At 50.2% G+C, this 22,324-nt stretch overlaps 1 protein-coding gene across 11 annotated transcripts in view; it reads left to right on the top strand.

Moving 5' to 3' along the window:
• Window positions 1-22,324, top strand: part of LOC119960553 (zinc finger protein 239-like) — a 47,198-nt gene that overhangs the window by 17,622 nt on the left and 7,252 nt on the right. Inside the window, exons 1-4 of one of the 11 annotated variants that reach the window (XM_038788200.1) lie at window positions 8,382-8,446; window positions 9,109-9,208; window positions 9,963-11,455; window positions 16,130-17,994. In XM_038788200.1, the coding sequence (XP_038644128.1) occupies window positions 16,153-17,466 (1,314 nt within the window). In that variant the 5' untranslated portion in view covers window positions 8,382-8,446; window positions 9,109-9,208; window positions 9,963-11,455; window positions 16,130-16,152 and the 3' untranslated portion in view covers window positions 17,467-17,994. Of the gene's footprint in view, window positions 1-8,381; window positions 8,705-9,108; window positions 9,209-9,962; window positions 11,535-11,622; window positions 12,058-16,129; window positions 17,995-22,324 lie in introns of those variants that run through there. The other 10 variants (XM_038788202.1, XM_038788204.1, XR_005459447.1 and 7 more) reach the window with 10 other exon arrangements.

The following is a 22,324-nucleotide window of genomic DNA, read 5'->3' as shown; positions in this document are numbered from 1 at the left end:
ATCACTCTGTGGGACTGGGTTCAGGATCTCTCTGTGGGACTGGGTTCAGGATCTCTCTGTGGGACTGGGTTCAGGATCTCTCTGTGGGACTGGGTTCAGGATCTCTCTGTGGGACTGGGTTCAGGATCTCTGTGGGACTGGGTTCAGGATCTCTCTGTGGGACTGGGTTCAGGATCTCTGTGGGACTGGGTTCAGGATCTCTGTGGGACTGGGTTCAGGATCTCTGTGGGACTGGGTTCAGGATCTCTCTGTGGGACTGGGTTCAGGATCTCTCTGTGGGACTGGGTTCAGGATCTCTGTCGGACTGGGTTCAGGATCTCTCTGTGGGACTGGGTTCAGGATCTCTCTGTGGGACTGGGTTCAGGATCTCTCTGTGGGACTGGGTTCAGGATCTCTCTGTGGGACTGGGTTCAGGATCTCTCTGTGGGACTGGGTTCAGGATCTCTCTGTGGGACTGGGTTCAGGATCTCTGTGGGACTGGGTTCAGGATCTCTCTGTGGGACTGGGTTCAGGATCTCTGTGGGACTGGGTTCAGGATCTCTCTGTGGGACTGGGTTCAGGATCTCTCTGTGGGACTGGGTTCAGGATCTCTCTGTGGACTGGGTTCAGGATCTCTCTGTGGGACTGGGTTCAGGATCTCTGTGGGACTGGGTTCAGGATCTCTCTGTGGGACTGGGTTCAGGATCTCTCTGTGGGACTGGGTTCAGGATCTCTCTGTGTGACTGGGTTCAGGATCTCTGTGGGACTGGGTTCAGGATCTCTGTGGGACTGGGTTCAGGATCTCTGTGGGACTGGGTTCAGGATCTCTCTGTGGGACTGGGTCAGGATCATCTGTGGGACTGGGTTCAGGATCTCTGTGGGACTGGGTTCAGGATCTCTCTGTGGGACTGGGTTCAGGATCTCTCTGTGGGACTGGGTTCAGGATCTCTCTGTGGGACTGGGTCAGGATCTCTCTGTGGGACTGGGTTCAGGATCTCTCTGTGGGACTGGGTTCAGGATCTCTGTGGGACTGGTTCAGGGTCTCTCTGTGGGACTGGGTTCAGGATCTCTGTGGGACTGGGTCAGGATCTCTCTGTGGGACTGGGTTCAGGATCTCTCTGTGGGACTGGGTTCAGGATCTCTGTGGGACTGGGTTCAGGATCTCTCTGTGGGACTGGGTTCAGGATCTCTCTGTGGGACTGGGTTCAGGATCTCTCTGTGGGACTGGGTTCAGGATCTCTCTGTGGGACTGGGTTCAGGATCTCTCTGTGGGACTGGGTTCAGGATCTCTCTGTGGGACTGGGTTCAGGATCTCTCTGTGGGACTGGGTTCAGGATCTCTCTGTGGGACTGGGTTCAGGATCTCTCTGTGGGACTGGGTTCAGGATCTCTCTGTGGGACTGGGTTCAGGATCTCTGTGGGACTGGGTTCAGGATCTCTCTGTGGGACTGGGTTCAGGATCTCTCTGTGGGACTGGGTTCATGATCTCTGTGGGACTGGGTTCAGGATCTCACTGTGGGACTGGGTTCAGGATCTCTCTGTGGGACTGGGTTCAGGATCTCTGTGGGACTGGGTTCAGGATCTCTCTGTGGGACTGGGTTCAGGATCTCTCTGTGGGACTGGGTTCAGGATCTCTCTGTGGGACTGGGTTCAGGATCACTCTGTGGGACTGGGTTCAGGATCTCTCTGTGGGACTGGGTTCAGGATCTCTCTGTGGGACTGGGTTCAGGATCTCTCTGTGGGACTGGGTTCAGGATCTCTCTGTGGGACTGGGTTCAGGATCTCTGTGGGACTGGGTTCAGGATCTCTCTGTGGGACTGGGTTCAGGATCTCTCTGTGGGACTGGGTTCAGGATCTCTGTGGGACTGGGTTCAGGATCTCTCTGTGGGACTGGGTTCAGGATCTCTCTGTGGGACTGGGTTCAGGATCCTCTGTGGGACTGGGTTCAGGATCTCTCTGTGGGACTGGGTTCAGGATCTCTCTGTGGGACTGGGTTCAGGATCTCTCTGTGGGACTGGGTTCAGGATCTCTCTGTGGGACTGGGTTCAGGATCTCTCTGTGGGACTGGGTTCAGGATCTCTTGTGGGACTGGGTTCAGGATCTCTGTGGGACTGGGTTCAGGATCTCTCTGTGGGACTGGGTTCAGGATCTCTCTGTGGGACTGGGTTCAGGATCTCTCTGTGGGACTGGGTTCAGGATCTCTCTGTGGGACTGGGTTCAGGATCTCTGTGGGACTGGGTTCAGGATCTCTCTGTGGGACTGGGTTCAGGATCTCTCTGTGGGACTGGGTTCAGGATCTCTCTGTGGGACTGGGTTCAGGATCTCTCTGTGGGACTGGGTTCAGGATCTCTCTGTGGGACTGGGTTCAGGATCTCTCTGTGGGACTGGGTTCAGGATCTCTCTGTGGGACTGGGTTCAGGATTTCTCTGTGGGACTGGGTTGAGGATCTCTCTGTGGGACTGGGTTCAGGATCTCTGTGGGACTGGGTTCAGGATCTCTCTGTGGGGACTGGGTTCAGGATCTCTCTGTGGGACTGGGTTCAGGATCTATGTGGGACTGGGTTCAGGATCTCTCTGTGGGACGGGTTCAGGATCTCTCTGTGGACTGGGTTCAGGCTCTCTGTGGGACTGGGTTCAGGATCTCTCTGTGGGACGGGTTAGGATCTCTGTGGGACTGGGTTCAGGATCTCTCTGTGGGACTGGTTCAGGATCTCTCTGTGGGACTGGGTTCAGGATCTCTCTGTGGGACTGGGTTCAGGATCTCTCTGTGGGACTGGGTTCAGGATCTCTCTGTGGGACGGGTTCAGGATCTCTGTGGGACTGGGTTCAGGATCTCTCTGGGGATGGGTCAGGATCTCTCTGTGGGACTGGGGGGTTGTTTCAGATTCTCTCTGTGGGACTGGGTTCAGGATCTCTCTGTGGGACTGGGTTCAGGATCTCTGTGGGGACTGGGTTCGGGATCTCTCTGTGGGACTGGGGTTCAGGATCTCTGTGGGACTGGGGTCAGGATCTCTCTGTGGGACTGGGTTCAGGATCTCTCTGTGGGACTGGGTTCAGGAACACTCTGTGGGACTGGGTTCAGGATCTCTGTGGGACTGGGTTCAGGATCTCTCTGTGGGACTGGGCTCAGGGTCTCTTTGTGGGACTGGGTTCAGGATCTCTCTATGGGACTGGGTTCAGGATCTCTCTGTGGGACTGGGTTCAGGATCTCTGTGGGACTGGGTTCAGGATCTCTCTGTGGGACTGGGTTCAGGATCACTGTGGGACTGGGTTCAGGATCTCTCTGTGGGACTGGGTTCAGGATCTCTGTGGGACTGGGTTCAGGATCTCTCTGTGGGACTGGGTTCAGGATCTCACTGTGGGACTGGGTTCGGGATCTCTCTGTGGGACTGGGTTCAGGATCACTGTGGGACTGGGTTCAGGATCTCTGTGGGACTGGGTTCAGGATCTCTCTGTGGGACTGGTTCAGGATCTCTGTGGACTGGTTCAGGATCTCTCTGTGGGACTGGGTTCAGGATCTCTCTGTGGGACTGGGTTCAGGATCTCTCTGTGGGACTGGGTTCAGGATCTCTGTGGGACTGGGCTCAGGGTCTCTGTGGGACTGGGTTCAGGATCTCTCTGTGGGACTGGGTTCAGGATCTCTCTGTGGGACTGGGTTCAGGATCTCTGTGGGACTGGGTTCAGGATCTCTCTGTGGGACTGGGTTCAGGATCTCTCTGTGGGACTGGGTTCAGGATCTCTCTGTGGGACTGGGTTCAGGATCTCTCTGTGGGACTGGGTTCAGGGTCTCTGTGGGACTGGGTTCAGGATCTCTCTGTGGGACTGGGTTCAGGATCTCTGTGGGACTGGGTTCAGGATCTCTCTGTGGGACTGGGTCAGGATCTCTCTGTGGACTGGGTTCAGGATCTCTCTGTGGGACTGGGTTCAGAATCTCTCTGTGGGACTGGGTTCAGGATCTCTGTGGGACTGGGTTCAGGATCTCTCTGTGGGACTGGGTTCAGGATCTCTCTGTGGGACTGGGCTCAGGATCTCTGTGGGACTGGGTTCAGGATCTCTCTGTTGGACTGGGGTCAGGATCTCTCTGGGACTGGGTTCAGGATCTCTGTGGGACTGGGTTCAGGATCTCTGTGAGACTAGGTTCAGGATCTCTCTGTGGGACTGGGTTCAGGATCTCTGTGAGACTGGGTTCAGGATCTCTGTGGGACTGGGTTCAGGATCTCTCTGTGAGACTGGGTTCAGGATCTCTCTGTGGGACTGGGTTCAGGAACTCTCGTGGGACTGGGTTCAGGATCTCTCTGTGGGACTGGGTTCAGGATCGCTCTGTGGGACTGGGTTCAGGATCTCACTGTGGGACTGGGTTCAGGATCTCTCTGTGGGACTGGGTTCAGGATCACTGTGGGTCTGGGTTCAGGATCTCTGTGGGACTGGGCTCAGGATCTCTCTGTGGGACTGGGTTCAGGATCTCTGTGGGACTGGGTTCAGGATCTCTGTGGGACTGGGTTCAGGTGAACTCCATGTCCAGCAGTTCACTCACTCTGGGGAGAGACCATTCACCTGTTCCACGTGCGGGAAGGGATTTGTTCAGTAATCCCACCTCAATACACATCAACTTATTCACACCTTTCAAAATTCTGAGCGTGAGCAGGGGTTTAAAAGCAAAACTTGTCTACTGACACACAACATTCACACTGTTGAAAGGCTGTTCACCTGCTCCATGTGTGGGAAGGGATTCACTGAGTCTTTTCACCTATTGACACGCCAGCGAATTCCCAGTGATTACAGAGGTTGTATTCTCTGTTATTGCTGTTGCTATGGAGGTGCAGTGGTTAGCACTACTGCCTCACGGCGCCCCAGACCCAGGTTTGATCCCGGCCCTGGGTCAGGGTCGATGTGGAGTATGCACGTTCTCCCCAGGCTGGCGTAGGTCTCACCCCCACAACCCAAAGATGTGCAGAGTAGATGGATTGGTCACGCTAAATTGCCCCTTAATTGGAAAAACTTTTTTAAAAGAAAAAAAATTGCTGCTGTTAACCACACCCAGGAATGAACCATGGTCATTCTGACAGTTGCTGTTTGATTTTGCGAATGTTAATAATCCCTGAAACTTGGCTGGAATTTAATATTCTGGATAAATATCAAATAAATCAGCTTTGTTTTAAAAATATTGTTGTAGATTTTTATCTTTCCCACCTGAGTGTTTAACATCATTTGTCTGTCGCTCAGAAAGGACAGTCTGGGGGAGGATCACACGGCAGGAATAGACCTTCACCCTGGACACAGTCCTTCAGTTTCACACTGAGAGGGACAAACAGCACTTTGGTCTCTCTCATCTCTCGTCACTGGCAGCAAAGTCCCCGTGTGGGTTAATCCTGAGGTGTGTAAGAAATGTGTCCCAACCTCTCTCTACCATGGTTCAGAGCTACTAGACACGGCACAGAAGCTCCTTTACAACTGTGTTCAGAGTCAGGAAGAACAATGGTGAATGCTGGAAATGTGCTGTTAAATCTGAGATTGGTGTAAAACTGGGATCTGTCCCTGACTGAGAGTGAAAGGGCAGCTTTAAGTTTCCAGATTAAAAATGACTATGGTGGTTATATTATGTGTCATTTTATGATAGGTGCTAACTCATTTAAATTAAACAGAGGAGGAATAAACAGGTGAGCGGGCACGTGGATGGCAGATGCAGTTTAATGTGGATAAATGTGAGGTTATCCACTTTGGTAGCAGAAAACAGGAAAGCAGATTATTATCTCTGGCTATAAATTGAGAGAAGAGAATGAGCAACGAGACCTGGGTGTCCTCATACACCAGTCGCTGAAGGTAAGCCTGCAGGTGTAGCTGACAGCAATGAAGGCAAATTGTATGTTGGCCTTCATAGCGAGAGGATTTGTGCCCAGGAGCAGAGATGTCTTGCTGTAGTTCTACATGACCCAGGTGAGGCCACACCTGGAATGCTGTGTGCAATTTTGGTCTCCTTATCTGAGGAAGGATGTTCTTGCTCTGATGTGATTTTAAGGGGGTCTTGAGGAAAATCTTTTTTATTCAGAGGGTGGTGATGGTCTGAAATGTACTACCTGGGAGGGTGGTAGAGGTGGGTTGCCTCGCATCCTTTATGAAGTGCCTGGATGAGCACTTGGCCCGTCATAACATTCAAGACTATGGGCCAAGTGCTGGCAAATGGAATTAGGTAGACAGGTCAGGTGTTTGCACGTATTGGGGCAGTCTCGATGGGCCAAAGGACTCTTCTCTGCTACATTATTCTGTGATTCTTTGAAGTGAGTGCAGCAAAGATTTACTAGACTTATTTCTGGGATGGTGGGACTGACTATGAGGAGAGATTGAGTCGGCTAGGATTGAATTTTGAAGAATGAGGTGGGATGTCACAGAAATTTATATAATTCTAACAGAAGTAGACTAGGTAATCGCAGGAAGAATGTTTGTGATGGCCTCGGTGTCCAGAACCAGAGGTCGTAGTCTAAGAATACAGGGTAAACCTTTTTGGACTGAAATGAGGAGATATTTCGAAATTTCTTCACCCATAGAGTGGTAAGCGTGTGGAATTCCCTACCACAGGAAGCAGTTGAGGCCAGAACATTGTATCTTTTCAAAAAGGAATTAGATATAGCTCCTGTGGCTAAAGGGATCAAAGGATACAGGAACAAAGCGACTGAGTTAGATGTTTGGCCATCATCATATTGAATGGTGGAGCAGGCTCGATGGACCGAATGGATTTCTCCTGCTCCTATTTTCTCTCTTTCGATGTGTATGATAAATAGAATGGGTCTGTGTATGTGCGTGTCTGAGTGCAGCAGCTGCTTCTCATCAGTTATAACACAAACCTTCCTCTCTCAATGTTAGGCACAGTAGCACAGCGGTTAGCACTGTTGATTCACAGCACCAGGGACCGAGGTTTGATTCCCGACTTGGGTCACTGCCTGTGTGAAGTCTGCACATTCTCCCAGTATCTGCGTGGGTTTCCTCCGGGTGTTATGGTTTCCTCCCATAAGTCCCAAAATACATGCTGTTACGTGAATTGGACATTCTGAATTCTCCCTCAGTGTACACAAAAAGGCGCCGGAGTGTGACAACTAGGGGATTTTCACAGTAACTTCATTGCAGTGTTAATGTAAGCCTACTCTGACAATAATAAAGATTATTATTAGTTCTTTGATTCTCCAATCGAGTGATTTGAATGGAACCATTCACAGATTTTCCATCCAGGGTGAAGCTACAGGCTATGTATTCACGTGCCCTATAAAACCTGACATCGACACAGCCAGACCCCACTTGTCTTGGAACAACATGAAGTGTCTGCTGCTTTCCCTTCCTCACTATTATCCTTAGTTCACAAATTCCATGTGTGCATAATTCAAGTTTTGGCCTCCATTTTAAGTACATCGGTCTTGCCAACAGTTAGCAATGGGATATCAGCTATCACAGGGACCAGTTCTGAAATTATTTAACTCCAGGTTTTTCCATCTGCAATGGCGGGATTTGATCCTGGAACTGCAGAGCAATCTAGTAAACCAAGTCTCTGACAGGGACATATTTTATCTCGAGTTGCAGAATTTGCCTTTCTGGTTTACTCGTCACAGCCACCATCGCCATGCCAGTTTATTTATTGAAACCAGGGGCTTTCCCTGTGACATGTGCTGCCTACCCAGTTAATTCTTTAACTCAGTGGTGTGTTGGGCAGGCTGGTTCTACGTGGACTGCATTTGATGCAGTGTAGCGAGAGACAGACTTCGAACACTTGATGAGATGCAACACGATTTTATTTAACATCTAACTATTTTACATGTTCAACTATGGGTTGACACTATGCTGACTTGACTGGAGACCTGATGCTAGCCTGATCAGACTTACTGACTACCACATGGTGTTTGCACTGGCTAGCTCACTAACTGTCTCAGAGGCTAGATCCGGAGAGAGTGGGAAAACTGGTGCCCTCTGGCTTTGTAGTGGTTGTGCCCTGTCTGGTGATTGGCTGTTGTGTTCTGTGTGCTTACTGGTCATCCTGTGTGTCAATCACGGCCTGTCTGCACTCCATTATATACATAGATGTATATTATGACACTCAGCCTTGAATTGTTTGTGAATTGTTTCAGATTTCCACAATTCAGTAACAAATGTTGAAATGTTTGCTCCACACCCACAGGGTTTCATCTGTTTAAAGTCACAAACAGGAAGGTCCAGTTTTTTCTTCTGGAATTTGAGACAAATCAGCTTCAAAATGATGCAGAGTTTCAGCCAATGAGGGAGATCCGAATTTAGCCCCGCCCTTCATTCAGTCTGATTGGTTTGAAGATCAGCCACTCCCGCTCGGTCTGCCAGCCCCGCCCCTTCTTTCTATTGGTCGCGATCTTCCGTCAATCAGCCGGACATTTTGATGCAAAGCATGCGCAGTCTGGTTACTGAAGGTGGAAGTTGGGTTGAAATCAGCAGTGATTTAAATTGAGAAATCACCCGGTAAGGAGGGAGCGGTGGAGCTGGCGCCTAGGTTGGAAGGCTTTATAAACACTGAATAGAGGCTCCGAAGCCCGAATATGAAACTCTCGGTACCCCGTTTGCACCGAGCGGGTTGCATTCGCAGTTCCGGTGAAAGGCCCGGATCGATAGCCGCCATTCTGAAACTGGGCGATATACAACAGGGCGCATGCGCGGGCGCCATCGTTATTTGGGGCACCCTGAAGGAGGGCGCATGTGCGGGCGCCATCTTTATTGAGGGTAAGTGCAGGTGGGCCATGCGCAGGGAACGACCCCCGGAGATCCAGATTGCCCCCCCCCCCCCCCCCGCGGCCAGACAGGGACATATTTTATCTCGAGTTGCAGGAATTTGCCTCAGTGGCATTTATTGCACATGTGAGGCAGCAGTGCTAACCACAGCACCAGGGATGTGGATTCAATTCCGGCTCAAGTGACTGTGCGGAGTTTGAACGTTGTCCCGTATCTGTGTAGGTTTCCTCCGGGTGCTCCGGTTTCCTCGCACAGTCCAAAGATGTGGAGGTTAGGTGGATTGGCCATGCTTCGTTGCTTTTGGTGTTCAAATCTTGGATGGGGGAATAGGGCGGGGGGAGTGGGCCTCTTTCAGAGGGAAGGTTCACAGTTTAAATTTATTCACCTAAATGTAGAGTCCAGAATGCTGGAATGCGCCGAATTCGAAGATGAAGTGTTGGTCCTCCAGTTTGTATTGGGCACAGCTGGAGAATTGCAGCAGGCCAAGGCAAGATGGTGAGTTAAAATGGCAACTGACAGAAAGGTTGTGGATTGAGCGAAGGTGTTTCGCAAACCGGTCAACCAGTCAGTATTTAGTCTCCCCAGTGTAGAGGAGACCACATTGGGGAGCAGCGCATGCAGTCGATTAAATTGAAGGAGCTGCAATGAAACGCTGCTTCAGCTGAAAGGAGAGTTTGGAAACTTGGACAGGGAGGAAGTAATGGGGTGGGTATTGCACCTTCTGCGAATGCATTGAAGGAAATGCAGTAGGGGTTGAGGGAGATGGAGGAGTGAACCAGGGTGTCACAGAGGTAGCGGTTCCTGCATAATGCTGACTGGGGTGGTGAGTAGATCTGTTTCATGCTGGCATCGTGCTGGATTTGGCAGAAATTGCAGATAATTATCCTTTGAAAGCGGAGGCTGGTGGGGTGAAAAGGGACGACAAAGGGGCAAACTTGTCACCCATAATCTTATTGAATGGCAAAGCAGTCCTGATGGAGCAAGTGCCCTACCGTTGATCCCATTTCCTGTGATCTCTGAGTCCAGGACAGGAGGTAGTCAGCATGAATCTGTCCATCAGCTTGAATCAGCACCTTCAGGAGAATTGCGAGTGTATATATTGCAGGGGGGAAGCGAGGGAAACCGTATGGTCTGGAGATTTGCAGATTTTGAAGATTGAGGGAGGGAAGAATGTTCCACAGAAACTATAATTGTCTGTTCTGCATTTCTATCTGTTCTCACAAATTAATTTTGTAAATTCCTTTCACAGGATATTAGAAGTGAGGATTTGCAGACAGAAATCTCAAACCAAACATCCTGACAAGATCTGACAGCTACTCGATTCATCAGGACATGAATATCATCGGCTTTTGCATCCAGAATGAAAAATGTTTGTCTGTTCTGTCTGAGGGTAACAAACATCAGTGTGACTGGAAAAGCACCGAGATACACCCACACCCGAGTGAGTGTTCCAATGTACTGACTGGAAAGAGCTTCAACCAGTTACACAGCCTCAAAATCATCACACCATTCACAGCGGGGAGAGACCTCACATGTGACGAGGCTTCAACCGATGGTCCAACCTGGAGACACAGCCACCGATATGGAGAAACCGTGGAAATGTGGGGACTGTGGGAAGGGATTCCGTGCTCCCTGTGAGCTGGAAACCCATCGGCGCAGTCACAGCGGAGAGAGGCCGTTCTCCTGCTCAGTGTGTGGGAAAGGATTCATTGATTCATCAACCCTGCAAAGGCACCAGCGACTTCACACTGGGGAGAGGCCGTTCTCCTGCCCTGAGTGTGGGAAGGGATTCAGTGATTCATACAACCTGCTGACACACCAGCGGGTTCACACTGGGGAGAGGCCGTTCTCCTGCCCTGAGTGTGGGAAGGGATTCGCTCGATCATCCGCCTTGCGGAATCACCAGAGATTCCACACAGGTGAGGGGTTGTTCACCTGCTCCGAGTGCGGGAAGGAATTCATTCACTCATCCCTCCTGCTGAAACACCAACACATTCATACCGGGGAGAGACCATTCACCTGCTCGGAGTGTGGGAAGGGATTCACTCAGTTATCAAGCCTGGTGAGACACCGACACATTCACACTGGGGAGAGACCATTCACCTGCTCCGTGTGTGGAAAGGGATTCACTCAGTCGTCTAGTCTGTTGCAACAACAAGGCACCCAAAGCAATAAGACACATTTTAAATGCTCTGATTGTGGGAGCTGCTTTCTAAACCCTGCACTGATGGACCATCAGGTAGACATTCACACTGAGGAGAGACCATTCAGCTGCTGTCACTGCACAAAGAGATTTAAAATGTCGTACGATCTACTGAGACATCAGAGAATTCACACCGGGGAGAAGCCATTCACCTGCCCAGTATGTGGGAAAGGATTTGGTGATTCATCCAACCTACAGAGACACCAGCGAGTTCACACTGGGGAGAAGCCATTCACCTGCACTGAGTGTGGGAAAGGATTCACTCAGTCATCCCACTTACAGACACACAAGCGCATTCACAATGGGGAGAGGCCTTTCATCTGCATGTGTGGGAAGGGATTCAGTGATTTATCCAACTTGCTGAGACATCAGCGAGTTCACAATGGAGAGATTAATTCACCTGCTCTGTGTGTGCGAAGGGATTCACTTGTTCATCCAGCCTGCTGAGACACCAAGGCAGTCACACCGGTTATAGAGACTTTTTCGATGGTTTTGCCAATGTACCACGCCTCGGGACATCCTTTCCTGCAGCGTATGAGGTAGGTAACGTTGGCCGAGTCGCACAAGAATGTACCGTGTACCTGGTGGGTGGTGTTCGCACGTGTAATGGTGGTATCCATGTCGATGATCTGACACGTCGTGCAGAGGTTGTGACCATGCAGACACTGTGACAGCAGATGAACGGACATTGCGCGACAATCACCAGGCAGGAATGTTCCCTTCCAGTCGGGGAACACTTCAGCAGTCAAGGGCATTCAGCCTCTGATCTCCGGGTAAGTGTTCTCCAAGGCGGCTTTCAGGATGCGCGACAACGCAGAATCGCCGATCAGAAAGTAATAGCCAGTTTCCGCACACGGGTACGGCCTCAACTGGGACCCTGGATTCATGTTGCATTACATTCACCTCCCGCCATCTGGCCTGGGCTTGCAAAATTCTACCAACTGTCCTGGCTTGAGACAATTCACACCTCTTTAACCTGTGATTATCCTTCTCTCCAGTTGCACCGTCTGGACCTATAAAGACTTAATTACCTGCAAAGTCTCTAATTCAAAGTATCACTTTGCATCATTGACTTTGTCTATATATGTGGTTGTGGAATTCACCTCTTCTTTCACCTGAGGAAGGAGCTGCGCTCCGAAAGGTAGTGATTGGAAACAAATCTGTTGGACTTTAACCTGGTGTTGTAAGACTTTTTACTGTGCTCACCCCAGTCCAACGTCGGCATCTCCACATCTTGTTTTAAGAGGAAGCTCTAAAAAATATGTCCACTAATTTTGAACTTCCCCAGATACTTACCCTATTGAGTATTATTATTTATTTTTCCAATTGGGTGTCAGACACCCAGTGTGAGGATTTTGGAGTCAGTGGAGAGGGTCAAGAGAAGTGATGTTGAGGGAGAGCTGGGTGTTAAACCCACTTCACTGATCCAGATTCTGCTCTTACCTCCTCCTTTGGCTTGGTAAACATTTTGTTTTGTCTGATATTGCCCACCTGTGATGTCCCTCAGGAGGTTTTCTTTCTATCTTTAAGTTTGTTTTTGAGGGTTTTATGGTGGTGGCTCCTGTGTGGGAGGGGTGGAATTTATTGTTCCCGACCACAGAAATCTCGTCAGAACCAGGAAGTGAAAGTGAGGAGCTAAAGATTCCTGCCTGCTCTAATAGAGTGTCGTTCGTTCAAACGTTTAAATCATTGGTGAGAACTCTGACTTTACTGCAGCATTTTACTGCAATACAGGTATGGAGTAGGAGAAGCAGAGATAGTGGAAGAGACCGGGATAGAGAGATACAGAGAGCTGGAGAGACAGACAGGAAAGAGAGAGAAGCACAGCGAGGGAGGTATGGAGGGCGGCATGGTGGTTAGCACTGCTGCCGCACAGCTACAGGGCCTCGGGTGACTGTCTGTGTGCAGTTAGCAGTTTCTCCCCGTGTCTACGTGGGTTTCCTCCGGGTGCTCCAGTTTCCTCCCACAGTCCAAAGATGTGCAGGTTAGGTGATTGGCCATGATAAATTGATCCTTAGAGTCCAAAGGGTTAGGTTGGGTTACAGGGATAGGGTGGCAGCGTGGGCTGAAGTACGGTGTTCTTTCCAAGGGCCGGTACAGACTCAGTGGGCCGAATGGCCTTCTGCACTGTAGGAGAGATTGACGCCTCTTCTTCAGTGAGTCTGGATTTTTAATTGAAACATTCCCATGAATCTGTGCTGCACCTTCCAAGGCCAATATATATTCTTCCTGTGTTGTGATGCCTGGGACTGAGCACAGCCTCCAGATGGGTGGAACCAGATCTCTATCACTGAAACACAAGGTCAACCTATTTGTAATCCAGTTCCCTCCAGGTAAAGGCCAACAATCCATTATCTTGTGACATTATTTTTCTATCTGTTGAGCAGATTTGGATGCTTAACTTTTTCTGCTTATCCGCGCCTCGTTTCCCAGCATTCAGATTGGAATTCCGTCCACTAAAGATTGGTCCATTCCCTTAACCTGCAACAATGCCCCTTTGTAACTTTCTCCCAGCTTCTGATCCCATCTACTTTCTGTTTTTCAATTTATCTAATTCTTTTTGTCCAATTAAGGGGAAATTTAGCGTGGCCAATCCACCTGCCCTGCACATCTTTGGGTTGTGGGGGTGAGACCCACGCAGACATGGGGAGAATGGGGAAACTGCACACGGACAGTGACCCAGGGTCGGGATCGAACCCGGGTCCTCACTGCCGTACGCAGCAGTGCTAACACTGCGCCACCATGCGGCCGCTTCTTATCCCACCTCCATTACTTATTTTTAGGCCCTCGTAGTCTGATCAGCAAACTTAGAAATATGGTCTTTAGTCTTTCATCCAGGGTAGCACGGTGGCACAGTGGTTAGCACTGCTGCCTCATGGCACCAAGGACCTGGGTTCAGTCACGGCCTCCGGTCACTGTCTGTGTAAAGCTTGCCCATTCTTCCCGTGTCTGCGTGGGTCTCACCCCCGTAACCCAAAAATGATGTGCAAGGTAGATGATTTGGATATGCTAAAGTGCCCCTTAATTGGAAAAAAAAGAATTGGGTATTCTAAATTTATATTAAAAATAGTCTTTTACCCAACTTGTTCAGAAATGTAGTGAGTGTCTGAGACCCAAGTACAGATCCCTGGCTGAAGGCTGGGGTGAGGGTGTCTGAGACCCCAGTACAGATCCCTGGCTGAAGGTTGGGGTGAGGGTGTCTGAGACCCCAGTATAGATCCCTGGCTGAAGGCTGGGGTGAGGGTGTCTGAGACCCCAGTACAGATCCCTGGCTGAAGGCTGGGGTGAGGGTGTCTGAGACCCCAGTACAGATCCCTGGCTGAAGGCTGGGGTGAGGGTGTCTGAGACCCCAGTACAGATCCCTGGCTGAAGGCTGGGGTGAGGGTGTCTGAGACCCCAGTACAGATCCCTGGCTGGGGTGAGGGTGTCTGAGACCCCAGTACAGATCCCTGGCTGAAGGCCGGGGTGAGGGTGTCTGAGACCCCAGTCCAGATCCCTGGCTGAAGGCTGGGGTGAGGGTGTCTGAGACCCCAGTCCAGATCCCTGGCTGAAGGCTGGGGTGAGGGTGTCTGAGACCCCAGTACAGATCCCTGGCTGAAGGCTGGGGTGAGGGTGTCTGAGACCCCAGTACAGATCCCTGGCCGGGGTGAGGGTGTCTGAGACCCCAGTACAGATCCCGGGCTGAAGGCTGGGGTGAGGGTGTCTGAGACCCCAGTACAGATCCCTGGCTGGGGTGAGGGTGTCTGAGACCCCAGTATAGATCCCTGGCTGAAGGCTGGGGTGAGGGTGTCTGAGGCCCCAGTACAGATCCCTGGCTGGGGTGAGGGTGCCTGAGGCCCCAGTCCAGATCCCTGGCTGAAGGCTGGGGTGAGGGTGTCTGAGACCCCAGTACAGATCCCTGGCTGAAGGTTGGGGTTAGGGTGTCTGAGACCCCAGTATAGATCCCTGGCTGAAGGCTGGGGTGAGAGTGTCTGAGACCCCAGTACAGATCCCTGGCTGAAGGCTGGGGTGAGGGTGTCTGAGACCCCAGTACAGATCCCTGGCTGAAGGCTGGGGTGAGGGTGTCTGAGACCCCAGTACAGATCCCTGGCTGAAGGCTGGGGTGAGGGTGTCTGAGACCCCAGTACAGATCCCTGGCTGGGGTGAGGGTGTCTGAGACCCCAGTATAGATCCCTGGCTGAAGGCTGGGGTGAGGGTGTCTGAGGCCCCAGTACAGATCCCTGGCTGAAGGCTGGGGTGAGGGTGCCTGAGGCCCCAGTCCAGATCCCTGGCTGAAGGCTGGGGTGAGGGTGTCTGAGACCCCAGTACAGATCCCTGGCTGGGGTGAGGGTGTCTGAGACCCCAGTCCAGATCCCTGCTGAAGGCTGGTGTGAGGGTATCTGGGAACCCAGTACAGATCCCTGGCTGAAGGCTGGGGTGAGGGTGTCTGAGACCCCAGTACAGATCACTGGCTGAAGGCTGGGGTGAGGGTGTCTGAGACCCCAGTCCAGATCCCTGGCTGAAGGCTGGGGTGAGGGAGTCTGAGACCCCAGTCCAGATCCCTGGCTGAAGGCTGGGATGAGGGTGTCTGAGACCCCAGTACAGATCCCTGGCTGAAGGCTGGGATGAGGGTGTCTGAGACCCCAGTACAGATCCCTGGCTGGGGTGAGGGTGTCTGAGACCCCAGTACAGATCCCTGGCTGGGGTGAGGGTGTCTGAGACCCCAGTACATATCCCTGGCTGAAGGCTGGGGTGAGGGTGTCTGAGACCCCAGTACAGATCCCTGGCTGAAGGCTGGGGTGAGGGTGTCTGAGACCCCAGTCCAGATCCCTGGCTGAAGGCTGGGGTGAGGGTGTCTGAGACCCCAGTACAGATCCCTGGCCGGGGTGAGGGTGTCTGAGACCCCAGTACAGATCCCTGGCTGGGGTGAGGGTGTCTGAGACCCCAGTGCAGATCCCTGGCTGAAGGCTGGGGTGAGGGTGTCTGAGACCCCAGTACAGATCCCTGGCTGAAGGCTGGGGTGAGGGTGTCTGAGACCCCAGTACAGATCCCTGGCCGGGGTGAGGGTGTCTGAGACCCCAGTACAGATCCCTGGCTGAAGGCTGGGGTGAGGGTGTCTGAGACCCCAGTACAGATCCCTGGCTGAAGGCTGGGGTGAGGAGGCTCTGTTAGTCACATTCTGCTCTCCATTGGTTCCCATTATCCCTGCTCACTGTCTCCTTGCTCCTGGTTAGTTAGGGCTGAACTTCACTGACAGATGATGGATGTCACTGGGCCATTGGAGAGTCTCGATCACCAGACCAGCTTCGTTAATACCCTCTCTGCCCTGTTCAACAAGGAGGATTTCAGTGACACCAAAGTGATTGTGAACAAAAAGCTCACACTGAACGCCCACAAGTTCATCTTGGTCGTGCGCAGCGGCGTCTTCAGGACCCTGTTGGACACTGAGCGTTGGTCGGATGCGAAAGACCAGACTGTCCACCTCACTGAGGAAGAGGAGTGCCTGGATCACTTCCAGGATTTCCTGAGGTATCTCTACAGCGGGAGTGTCACCCTCAGCATTGTGAATGTGCTTCCTCTTCACCTTCTGTCAGAAAAGTACAACGTCCAGGAGCTGAGAGAAAGCTGCCAGCAGTTCATGTTGGCCAATGTGGCTGCCCTGGGCTCCTCCAACCGCGCCATCACATGGCAGAGATATGCCAAGCTGACTGGCCTGACCCAACTGGAAGAGAAATGCCTCCGGTTTATAGCCTGGAACATTGGCAGCATCATAAAGTCCCCAGACTGGACATCGATGGAACCCCACCAACTCTCTTCTCTCCTCCAAAGATCTGACCTGGTTGTGGAAGATGAAGTGGTCCTTTTCCAAGCCCTGGTGAGTTGGCTGTCCCTGCATCCTGCCCATACTGAGGAAATGCTGCAGCACATTCGCTACCCTATGATGCCCCCAGAGAAACTGTTTGATCTCCAAGCCAGAGGAAGCCTGCCCGAGGCAATCTCTACCTATCTGCACCGGGAGAGCTTGCTGGTCTACCAAGTGCACCTTTTGCCTACGGATGCCATCAGCCAACACCATGATATTACCACCATCCCATTTACCATGAGGCTGTACACATCAGAAAGTTTCAGCCACGCCTGGGACATCAAAGGATATGACAATATGGGTAAAACATCTATTCCGGCATCATTATCGAGCAGCAATTTCAAACTGAAGACTCAGTGGTATGTTACCTTTTCTCCAAAAGGTCAAAGGACCTTAATCCAGCGGCCAAAGGTCAATCGCCCGCGTTATGATAATGTTTGGCAGGACGATGACTTTTCCACTCTCTCTGCCTCGGTGAGCAATTGTGACCCAGCTGGTAAGACACATTCTCACAAGCTGAGCATTCTGCTTTACCGATGTGTCAATGGCGTGTGGCTTGTGAATGACATGAAGAGCCTGGAGGTTCCGCACTCCGGGAACGCCCAGATCAAAGATCTGATCCCCTTGTCGGAGCGGGAGAAATACGTCAGCAATGACACAATGAAGCTGCATCTTATTGGACAAACCATTTGGGAGAAATGTCGGTAGATCCAGGCGAGATTGAATTGAGGTCTTTCGCTCATGAAGGGTTTTGATGGAGCGGATGGGGAGAAATTTCCAACCATCCAGAACCAGAGGATGTATAGATTTCAGATCATCTGCAAAGGAGCAAGAGGCCGGATGAGGAGGTGTTTATTTCAGGCAAAGGAGCAAGAGGCCGGATGAGGAGGTGTTTATTTCAGGCAAAGGAGCAAGAGGCCGGATGAGGAGGTGTTTATTTCAGGCAGCAGTTTTGATCTGGTTGGTGTGCACTGCCTGACTGGGTCACTACTTTCAATAATTACTTCCAAAAAGCAATTGGATCCAGACTCAAAGTGGCAAAATTAGAGGTGTAGGAAAAGTGCCCTGGAGTGGGATGAACTGGAGAACTATTTCAAGGAGACAACACAGATATGATGGGTCAAATGGTCTTGTTTTGTGTTAAATGATTCTACAAATCTCTCATCTCTCCACATAACTGAACCCTTGTCTCCTGGTACTTTTCAAATAAAACTAATATCTCCGATTGTGCACAAACCCATTATTGTTTACTAATTATTTTCACAATTTATTTTTCAGCATTTTAAAACTTAATTCTAACTGTAATTGCAGATCATTAAAAAAAATAATTCTGACATTATTACATGACACATATTTAGTTTACCAGGCCCTGTCTTTGTTATTACTACTGAAGACCATGTTTCCATTTTATTACACAGGGCTCCGTCTTAGTTATTATGATACTAGACTCTGCATTGTTTTATATTACAATTTCTCAGGTTAATACTTCAATAGAACACATCTAGACCGGATGGATTTCACCCCAGGGTTGTGAAAGAGATAGCTGAGGAGATTGTGGAGACATTGGTGGTGATCTTTCAGGAATCACTGGAGGCAGGGAGGGTCCCAGAGGACTAGAAAATGGCTAATGTAACACCGCTGTTTAAGAAGGGAGGGAGGCAGAAGACTGTCTATGTGACGTTTAGATATTCTCCCCGTGTCTGCATAGGTTTTCTCCGGGTGCTCCGGTTTCCTCCCATAGTCCAAAGATGTGCAGGTTTGGTGGATTGGCCATGCTAAATTGCCCTTAAGTGTCCAAAAGATTAGGTGGTGTTACGGGGATTGGGCGGGAGAGTGGGCCTAGGTAAGGCTCTTCCCAAGTGTCAGTGCAGACTCAATGGGCCGAATGGCCTCCTGCACTGTAGAGATTCTATGATTCAATTACCTGACCATTACACATAAACTAAAACTAATTATTAAACATGGCTTTGCCGACAGCTCCACAGTCCAGTCAGTAACAAGCTGACATGGTCATACTCAGTGAATCACACCTTATTGCCGATGTTTCATTCACACAAGGAGCAGGTACAGACCACTCGGCCCCTCGAGTCAGCTCTGCCATTTAATCAGATTGTGGCTGATCTCATAATAATCTCAAACCTGCATCCTGCCTACCTCCCCCGCCCCCGATAACTTATCACCACCTTACTGACCAAGAATCCAAAAATCTGCCTGAGAAATATTCGCAGACTCGGCTTCCCCAGCCCTTTGAGGAAGAGACGCTCGATCCTCAGAGCAAAAAAATCTTCTCATCTCCGTTTTAAATGAGTGACAGGTTATGTTTTAACTGTGATCCCTAGTTCTGGATTCTCCAACAACACGACATATCCTCTCCACATCCACCCTGTCAATACCCCTCAGGATCTTGTATGTTTCAATCAAGTCGCCTGTCAAGGAGACTCTTCTAAACCCCAGGGGGTACAATCCTAATCTGTCCAACCTTTCCTGAGAATATAACCCATCCAGTCCTAGTATTAGTCTAGTAAACCTTCTCTGAACCGCCTCCAACACATTTACATCCTTAAATAAGGAGACCAATACTATACTCAGTATTCGAGATGTGGTTTCACAAGGAAGCCGATACTGTACTCAGTATTGGAGATGTAGTTTCACAAGGAGACCAATACTTTTTTTTAAATTTAGATTACCCAATTATATTTTCCAATTAAGGGGCAATTTAGCGTGGCCAATCCACCTACTCGGCACATTTTTGGGTTGTGGGGGCGAAACCCACGCAGACTCGGGGAGAATGTGCAAACTCCACACGGACAGTGACCCAGAGCCGGGATCGTACCTGGGACCTCAGTGCCGTGAGGCGGTTGTGCTAACCACTAGGCCACCGTGCTGCCCTTAGGAGACGAATACTGTACTCAGTATTGGAGATATGGTCTCACAAGGAGGCCGATACTGTACTCAGTATTGGAGATGTAGTTTCACAAGGAGACCAATACTGTACTCCGTATTGGAGATGTAGTTTCACAAGGAGATCAATACTATACTCAGTATTGGAGATGTAGTTTCACAAGGAGATCAATACTATCCTCCGTATTGGAGATGTAGTTTCACAAGGAGATCAATACTATACTCAGTATTGGAGATGTAGTTTCACAAGGAGGCCGATACTGTACTCAGTATTCGAGATGTGGTCTCACAAGGACACCAATACTGTACTCCGTTTTCGAGATGTGGTTTCACTCGTGCTCTGGGTAACTGAAGCACAACCTCCCTATTTATGTAATCAATTCCCCCCTCACAATAAAGGGCAACATTCTGTTAGCTTTCCCAATTACCTGCTGTATCTGCTTATCTATATCAACGATTTGGATGAGAATGTACAAGGCATGATCAGTAAGTTTGCAGATGACACTAAAATAGGTGGTATTGTAGACAGTGAGGAAGGTTATTAGAAATTGTAGCAGGATCTTGGTCAGCTGGGGAAGTGGGCCGCGAAATGGCAAATGGAATTCAATACAGATCAGTGTGAGGTGTTGCATTTCAGAAAGTCAAATCAAGGTAGGAATTTCACAGTGAATGGTAGGGCCTTAGGGTCTATCATGGAACAGAGGGACCATGGAGTTCAGGTGCACGGTTCTCTAAAGGTGGAGTCACAGGTAGATAGGGCAATGAAGAAGGCTTTTGGCATGCTGGCCTTCATCAGTCAGGGCACTGAGTATACAAGTTGGGAAGTTATGTTGCAGTTGTACAGGACGTTGGTGAGGTCGCACCTGGAGTGTGGTGTTCAGTTCTGGTCGCCTTGCTGTAGGAAAGATGTTATTAGACTGGAGAGAGTGCAGAAGAGATTTACAAGGATGTTGCCAGGACTCAAGGGACTGAGTTATAGATGGACAGGCCAGGACCTTTTTCTTTGGAGTGTAGGAGACTGAGCGATGATCTTAGAGGTGTATAAGATCATGAGAGGCATGGATAAGGTGAATGCACTCAGCCTTTTCTCAGGGTTGGGGAATTGAGAACTAGAGGGCACAGGTTTAAGTTAATAGTGGAAAGAATTAATGGGAATCTGAGGAGCAACTTTTTTATACAGAGTGGTACGTATGTGGAATGAGCTACCGGAGAAAGTGGTTGAGGCAGGGACATTGACAACATTGAAAAGGCATATACGTGGATCGGGACGATTAAGAGAGATATGGGCCAAATGCAGGCAAAGGGGTGAGCTTAGATGGGCTTGCATGGACCAGTTTGGGCCGAAGGGCCTGTCTCCGTGCCATAGATTCTATGATACCCAGATTTCTCTGCAACTCGAGATCTGCACTCTCTCACCGTTTAGATAATGTGCTTCTCTTTTATTCTTCGTGTCAAAATGTCCGGTCCCACCAGCAGGTCAGACCAGAGTAGAGATAGCAGCACGGAAGTATACAGTGTGAGAGATGGTCCTGGGTGTCCTCATTTTCAGTAAGGCGTTTGATAAGGTTCCCCACGGTAGGCTATTGCAGAAAATAAGGAAGTATGGAATTGAAGGTGATTTAGCGGTTTGGATCAGTAATTGGCTAGCTGAAAGAAGACAGAGGGTGGTGGTGGTTGATGGCAAATGTTCATCCTGGAGTTCAGTTACTAGTGGTGTACCGCAAGGATCTGTTTTGGGGCCACTGCTGTTTGTCATTTTTATAAATGACCTGGAAGAGGGTGTAGAAGGATGGGTTAGTAAATTTGCAGATGACACGAAGGTCGGTGGAGTTGTGGATAGTGCTGAAGGATGTTATAGGATACAGAGGGACATAGATAGGCTGCAGAGCTGGGCTGAGAGGTGGCAGATGGAGTTTAATGCGGAAAAGTGTGAGGTGGTTCACTTTGGAAGGAGTAACAGGAATGCAGAGTACTGGGCTAATGGCAAGATTCTTGGTAGTGTAGATGAACAGAGAGATCTCGGCATCCAGGTACATAAATCCCTGAAAGTTGCCACCCAGGTTAATAGGGCTGTTAAGAAGGCATATGGTGTGCTAGCCTTTATAAGCAGGGGGATTGAGTTTCGGAACCACAAGGTCATGCTGAAGCTGTACATAACTCTGGTGCGGCCATACCTGGAGTACTGCGTGCAGTTCTGGTCACCACATTATAGGAAGGATGTGGAAGCTTTGGAAAGGGTTCAGAGGAGATTTACTAGGATGTTGCCTGGTATGGAGGGAAGGTCTTACGAGGAAAGGCTCAGGGAATTGAGGTTGTTTTCGTTAGAGAGGAGAAGGCTGAGAGGTGACTTAATAGAGACATATAGTCAGAGGGTTAGATAGGGTGGACAGTGAGAGTCTTTTTCCTCGGATGGTGATGACCAACACGAGGGGACATAGCTTTAAATTGAGGGGTGAGAGATATAGGACAGATGTCAGAGGCAGTTTCTTTACTCAGAGAGTAGTAGGGGTGTGGAACGCCCTGCCTGCAATAGTAGTAGACTCGCCAACTTTAAGGGCATTTAAGTGGTCACTGGATAGACATATGGATGAAAATGGAATAGTGTAGGTCAGATAGGCTTCAGATGGTTTCACAGGTCGGCGCAACATCGAGGGCCGAAGGGCCC

This window comes from Scyliorhinus canicula, unplaced genomic scaffold (genome assembly GCF_902713615.1).
Source record: "Scyliorhinus canicula unplaced genomic scaffold, sScyCan1.1, whole genome shotgun sequence".
Taxonomy (NCBI): Eukaryota; Metazoa; Chordata; class Chondrichthyes; order Carcharhiniformes; family Scyliorhinidae; genus Scyliorhinus; species Scyliorhinus canicula.
This window is presented reverse-complemented; position numbering and strand designations above follow the sequence as displayed.